Genomic DNA, 5,175 nt, shown 5'->3' with positions numbered 1-5,175 from the left:
GGGATCCCCTTTCCACCCGGCAAGCCCTGCCTGCCTCCGGGAAACCGGGACGGGGCCGAGGAGCACGATCCACCCGCCGTGCTGTCCCGCTCGCCTTTGGGCTCGCCCCCCCGCCCCGTGCCCCCGGGGCCAGCCGTCGGGGGTCCGCAGAGCCCGGGGGGGTGCGGGACCACCCCGCTGCCTCTGCCCTCCCCTCCGCCCGCCCCGCTCCCCGCCCAGCCCCGCAGGTGGGTCCGCCCGCCCCGCGCCCGCCCCGCTCGGCTCCGCGCCCCCCACGTCGGGGCGGTGGCGGGGGCGGGCGGTCCCGTGTCGTCGTCGTCGTCCTGTCCCCCCCACCCCTCCCCCGCGGGGGCGAGGGGCAGAGCCGGGAACCCGCTCGGCGCCGGCCCAGCCCCGCCGGGCGGACGGGGCTCTCCGCGTCCCCTCGGAGCGGAGCGGGGCTGCCGGCGGCGGCATGGCGGGGCGAGCGGCCGGGCGGCGGGCGGGCTGAGGCGGGGGGGGCGCCGGCGGCGGGGGGCTCACCGCCTTTTCTTCGCCGTCCCCCCCCGCAGGGAGCGGCCGTCGTCCCCCGTCCCCCGTCCCCCCCCCGCGCCACCATTGCCTCGCACGCCAAGGAGGACCTGCTCGCCGCCGCCGCCCGGCTCTGGCAGCGGAGGAGGCGGCTGCTGGCCGCCGGCGGGCTCGCCCTGGCCATGGCCGTCGCGCTGCTGGTGGCCGTGCCCCTGCTGCTGCTGCAGGCCCCGGCCGAGAGCGGAGCGCACTACGAGATGATGGGCACCTGCCGCATGATCTGCGACCCCTACAGCGGCGGCCGCCCGCCCGGCCCCGGAGCCACCGCCGCCGTGGAGGCCCTGCAGGACCCCGGCGCCGAGCCCCCGCCGCCCTTCGTCCGGGGACCCAAGGGGGAGCCGGGCCGGACGGGCAAGCCGGGCCCCCGCGGGCCGCCCGGGGAGCCGGGCCCGCCGGGTCCGCGGGGCCCGCCGGGGGAGCGGGGCGAGGCGGGGAGGCCGGGGCTGCCCGGGCTGGCGCTGGCGGGCGGCGGCGGGAGCGGCGGCGGGGCGGCGGCGGGCGGCGAGGCGGCGGGCGGGCTGGGCGCTGCCTTCGGCGGGCCGCGCATCGCCTTCTACGTGGGGCTGAAGAGTCCCCACGAGGGCTACGAGGTGCTCAAGTTCGACGACGTGGTCACCAACCTGGGCAACCACTACGACCCGGCCAGCGGCAAGTTCACCTGCCAGGTGCGCGGCATCTACTTCTTCACCTACCACATCCTCATGCGCGGCGGCGACGGCACCAGCATGTGGGCCGACCTCTGCAAGAACGGGCAGGTGGGTGCTCCCCCCGCACCCCCCCCCGCTCGTCCTCCCCCTCCCCGGGTCCCCGCCGCCGCGCCCGGGGCCGAGGAGCAGCCGCAGCGTCCTCCGCGCCGTCGGGGAGATGCTGCGGGGCCGCGGCGAGCTGCGAGCTCCCGGCTTGGAAACTTTTCCTGCGGGGGCTTGGGGAGGGGGGGGGGAGGAGAAGCGAGGAGGGGTGCGGGGGGGGGCACGGAGGTGGTGGAGGGGCTGGGGAAGAGGGGCTCGGGGGGCTGACAGAGGGTCTGGGGAAGGGGGGCTGGGAAGAGGGGCTTGGTGGGCTGACAGAGGGTCTGGGGGAGAGAGGCTCGGGGGGCTGGTGGAGGGGCTGGGGAAGAGGGGCTCAGGGAGCTGAGGGAGGGTCTAGGGAAGAGGGGCTCAGAGGGGCTGACAGAGGGTCTGGGGAAGAGGGGCTCAGGGAGCTGAGGGAGGGTGTGGGGAAGAGGGGCTCGGGGGTTTGGGGAGAGGGGCTTGGGGGGCTGACAGAGGGGCTGGGGAAGGGGGCTTGGGGGGGCTGACAGACGGTCTGGGGAAGAGATGCTCAGGCTGCTGAGGGAGGGTCTAGGAAAGAGAGGCTTGGGGGGCTGACAGAAGGTCTGGGGAAGAGGGGCTCAGGGGGGCTGGGGAAGAGGGGCACCAGGGGCTGACAGAGGGTCTGGGGAAGAGGGGCTTGGGGGGCTGATGGAGGGTCTAGGGAAGAGGGGCTTGGTGGGCTGACAGAGGGTCTGGGGAAGAGGGGCTCGGGGGGCTGGTGGAAGGGCTGGGGAAGAGGGGTGCGGGGGGCTGACTAAAGGTCTGGGGATGGGGGGCTCAGGGGGGCTGGTGGAGGGTCTGGGGAAGAGAAGCTTGGGGAGCTGAGGAAGGGTCTAGGGAAGAGGGTGTCGGGGGGGCTGGGAAGAGGGACTTGGGGGGCTGACAGAGGGTCTTGGGAAGAGGGGCGCAGGAGGGCTGGAAAGAGGGTCTGGGGAAGAGGGTCTCGGGGGGCTGGGAAGAGGCGCTCGGGGGGCTGATGTGCCCCGTGGCTGCGTTGGCAGGTGCGGGCCAGTGCCATCGCCCAAGATGCGGACCAGAACTACGACTACGCCAGCAACAGCGTGGTGCTGCACCTGGACTCCGGCGACGAGGTGTACGTCAAGCTGGACGGAGGCAAAGCGCACGGAGGCAACAACAATAAGTACAGCACTTTCTCTGGCTTTCTTTTGTACCCCGATTAGCACGCGGCCAGCGACGCAACACGAACGGCCCCGCCACCGGCGCGCGTGGGGCCGGTTGGCGTTTCTGTACCCAGTCCTGCCGCCGTTCCTCCTGGTGTCTGCTGTCTCCACAGGTCACTTTAGCTTCGTTATCAGTTTGTATGGGTTTTTTTTACCCCTGTGGAAACGAAATAGAAGTGAAACAAAACGATCCCCATGCTTACTCTCTGCCATTTGCTCTGACCCCCCCTCTCCCTTTGTCAGCCTCTGTGTTTTGTGTGTCATGCGAGGAACTCGGCAGCTCGAAACTCCCGAGTTGTTCTTGGGGTGTGTAGGAGAGCCCCGAGTTCCGACTGTGCTGCACATGGAGTTTGAACCAGTCACATTTTTTTTTGTCAATGAGTATTAATTATGAAGATGAATTTTCAGATCAACTATTCATGAAGTGGGACTGGACCATAACTAGTTTTTTCCCTGCTGCTTTGTTTGTATGGGGTCAAGTGTAAACTTTTCTTTTCTGTGCAATGCAATGCTCGTGTGAATGACGGTGTCATTGACGTCAAACCTGTTCCTGTCTGCTAAAGAATTCAGTCATTGACCACAGTCACCAGAATATCACATTAAATTATGTTTTTAGACAACGCCTTCTTGCTGTCTGTCTCTTCCAGTGCTGCAAAGGAGTGCTGTGGTGGTGCCATGGGAGGGTGGGAGGTAAAGGAGGGGGTCGCTTCAGTCCCTTAGGTTTGCAGCAAAATTTAAAGTTAGGGTGGGGCACCTTGCCAAGGTCTGTGGTTCGAGGGAGCTAGGAAGAAGCAGAGGGAGAGGAGAAAAACGCTTCACCTTTACGCAGTTTTGTAAAAAGAAGGTACAGAGTCATCAAAAGGTGAAAGTGGGGATGTGGAGCAGAGCTCCTAAACAGATTTGCTGGGTCTAATCCTGATCCAGAGGTTAGTGAAGTACAGGAAAAGCGGTTTAATCAGCGATTATGGAAAGCCGTGTTTCTGTAACACGCTTCACCAGTGTCGGCAGGCAGTTTAGTCTCTCTAAACCCCCGCACTTGCAGTGCGTACCCAGGTTGGAAACCACACCTGACTGCAGGTGGGTCTGCACAGTCCCTGAGGCGGGCTGGGAGAGAAGGCTACCTGAAGACCGACAGATTCAGACCATTTGCAAAGGTTTTCTGCTGCTGGTCCTTGGTAAATCCCAGTCACTCCGCGTCCTTTTGAATGCGCACGGGTGTGTAACTAGTGCGAGCGGTTCGGAGCCTTTGGGGGAGGAGGTGCGCCTTTCATCATCACACCAGCAGGTAACCGCCTCAGTCTGGGTACGCTGGAGTTGCTCTGATGAAGCTAGAAGAACCAAGCTGATTTACAAAAGCTCTTGCTTTCATTTTATTGGCTTGTCATTTCGTTTTTCCCTCCTGAATGTCTTACCTCCCTATCGGCTTACCGGCCTTTGCAGCGTTCGCGCAGTTTCGCAGGTAAGAGAGACAGGAGCCGGACTGTGACTGCCCTGCCAAGGCTGGAGCTCTGCCCCTGCCCCGACTTTGCGGCAGGAAAGGGAACCACAGCCTTGTTCCAGCCCCGCTTCGGGGTAGCCCAGCGATGCCGGCGTTCTTACAATCTCTTCTGTCTCCTACCTGGTCCTCGGTGGGTATTGTCTTGTCGTTGGCTGGAAGAGGAAGGTCAGAGAGAGAAAGCAGTTCTTCCCTTCGTCCCATCCTCAAACATCCCCCAGCTGAGGGAAGCAGAGTTCATAACCAGGTACATGTGTTAGACACTTATCAATCTCTAATGTCTTGTCGATTTGTACTATTTAGAATATGATTAAAACCAGTGTCTGATACCCAAATGAAGTGTAATTGCTGTGGATCCTCAGTTCCCCCCGGGTCCGTAATCTTTTTTGACTATTCCTCCCCTCCAACGAAGTGGAGCTTAGACACAAAGCCCTCGGTTTAAATTTCAAAAAATTAAAATTGACATGCAGCAGCATTAGCGGGAGCCAGGAGGAATTCTAAGGAGGTGCCTGGGCTCTGCTTTATCCTTTGCATTAAGAAGCAATTTGTACTTCTAACAAAGCCCCAACTGTTCCCCCTTGGCAAAAGGGCAACGAAGATGCCTTGCAAGGGAATTGCTGTTCACAATACTTAAACAAATTTGAATCTTAGATTTTTAAATCTGTATTCCCTGGTGGAGCCTGCTCCTCGCAATTCAAATGCAGGGCTGGCAGTGTGTGCCTGCCAAGGTGTCAGTAGCTAAGCGGATGATGGATTGATGAGGCAATGGGAAGACACAGGCTCACAGTGGCGGTTTGCCCCGACAGTGATCTATGTATCTGCACATTATCAATGTCATGAGGAGGCTCGAACCACCCTCGCTAGATGTCTCATTTTCCACTTATCTCTTATGTACTAATTATCAGGCTGGATTATTCCCCGGGATAGAAACAAAAAAAAAAAGTGCTCGTTGCCACTCCACTGACAGTTTACACAATCGATAGAATGAACGTCTCCCTCGGCTGCTCGCAGGCTTTTTTGTTTCCTCTCCTCATCGCAGGGACCTCCGAGATCGCCTCTGTGGGGGGCTGATGGCTCTCACCCAGCATCCGCGGTGGTGCTTGGACAGGCTGCTCCA

The 5,175-nt window shown here is 62.1% G+C and overlaps 1 protein-coding gene across 1 annotated transcript; it reads left to right on the top strand.

Annotated features, from left to right (window-relative positions):
* Positions 1 to 561: 561 nt before the first annotated feature.
* Positions 562 to 3,147, top strand: C1QL2 (complement C1q like 2). The gene is made up of 2 exons (XM_075430487.1): positions 562 to 1,325; positions 2,384 to 3,147. The coding sequence occupies exons 1-2, from the start codon at positions 693 to 695 to the stop codon at positions 2,561 to 2,563; spliced, it is 813 nt and encodes a 270-aa protein (XP_075286602.1). The 5' UTR covers positions 562 to 692; the 3' UTR covers positions 2,564 to 3,147.
* Positions 3,148 to 5,175: the final 2,028 nt, after the last annotated feature.

The sequence above is a fragment of the Opisthocomus hoazin genome, chromosome 9 (assembly GCF_030867145.1).
Source record: "Opisthocomus hoazin isolate bOpiHoa1 chromosome 9, bOpiHoa1.hap1, whole genome shotgun sequence".
NCBI classification, from domain to species: Eukaryota; Metazoa; Chordata; class Aves; order Opisthocomiformes; family Opisthocomidae; genus Opisthocomus; species Opisthocomus hoazin.
The sequence above is the reverse complement of the archived record's forward strand: the minus strand, read 5'-3'. Positions and strand labels throughout refer to the sequence as shown.

Bases quoted from the DNA above. Each gene is read 5' to 3' on its own strand.
- C1QL2 (XM_075430487.1), top strand. From the start codon at position 693: ATGGCCGTCGCGCTGCTGGTGGCCGTGCCCCTGCTGCTGCTGCAGGCC. The intron at 1,326-2,383 runs GTGGGTGCTCCC...CTGCGTTGGCAG, and splicing joins ACCTCTGCAAGAACGGGCAG to GTGCGGGCCAGTGCCATCGC.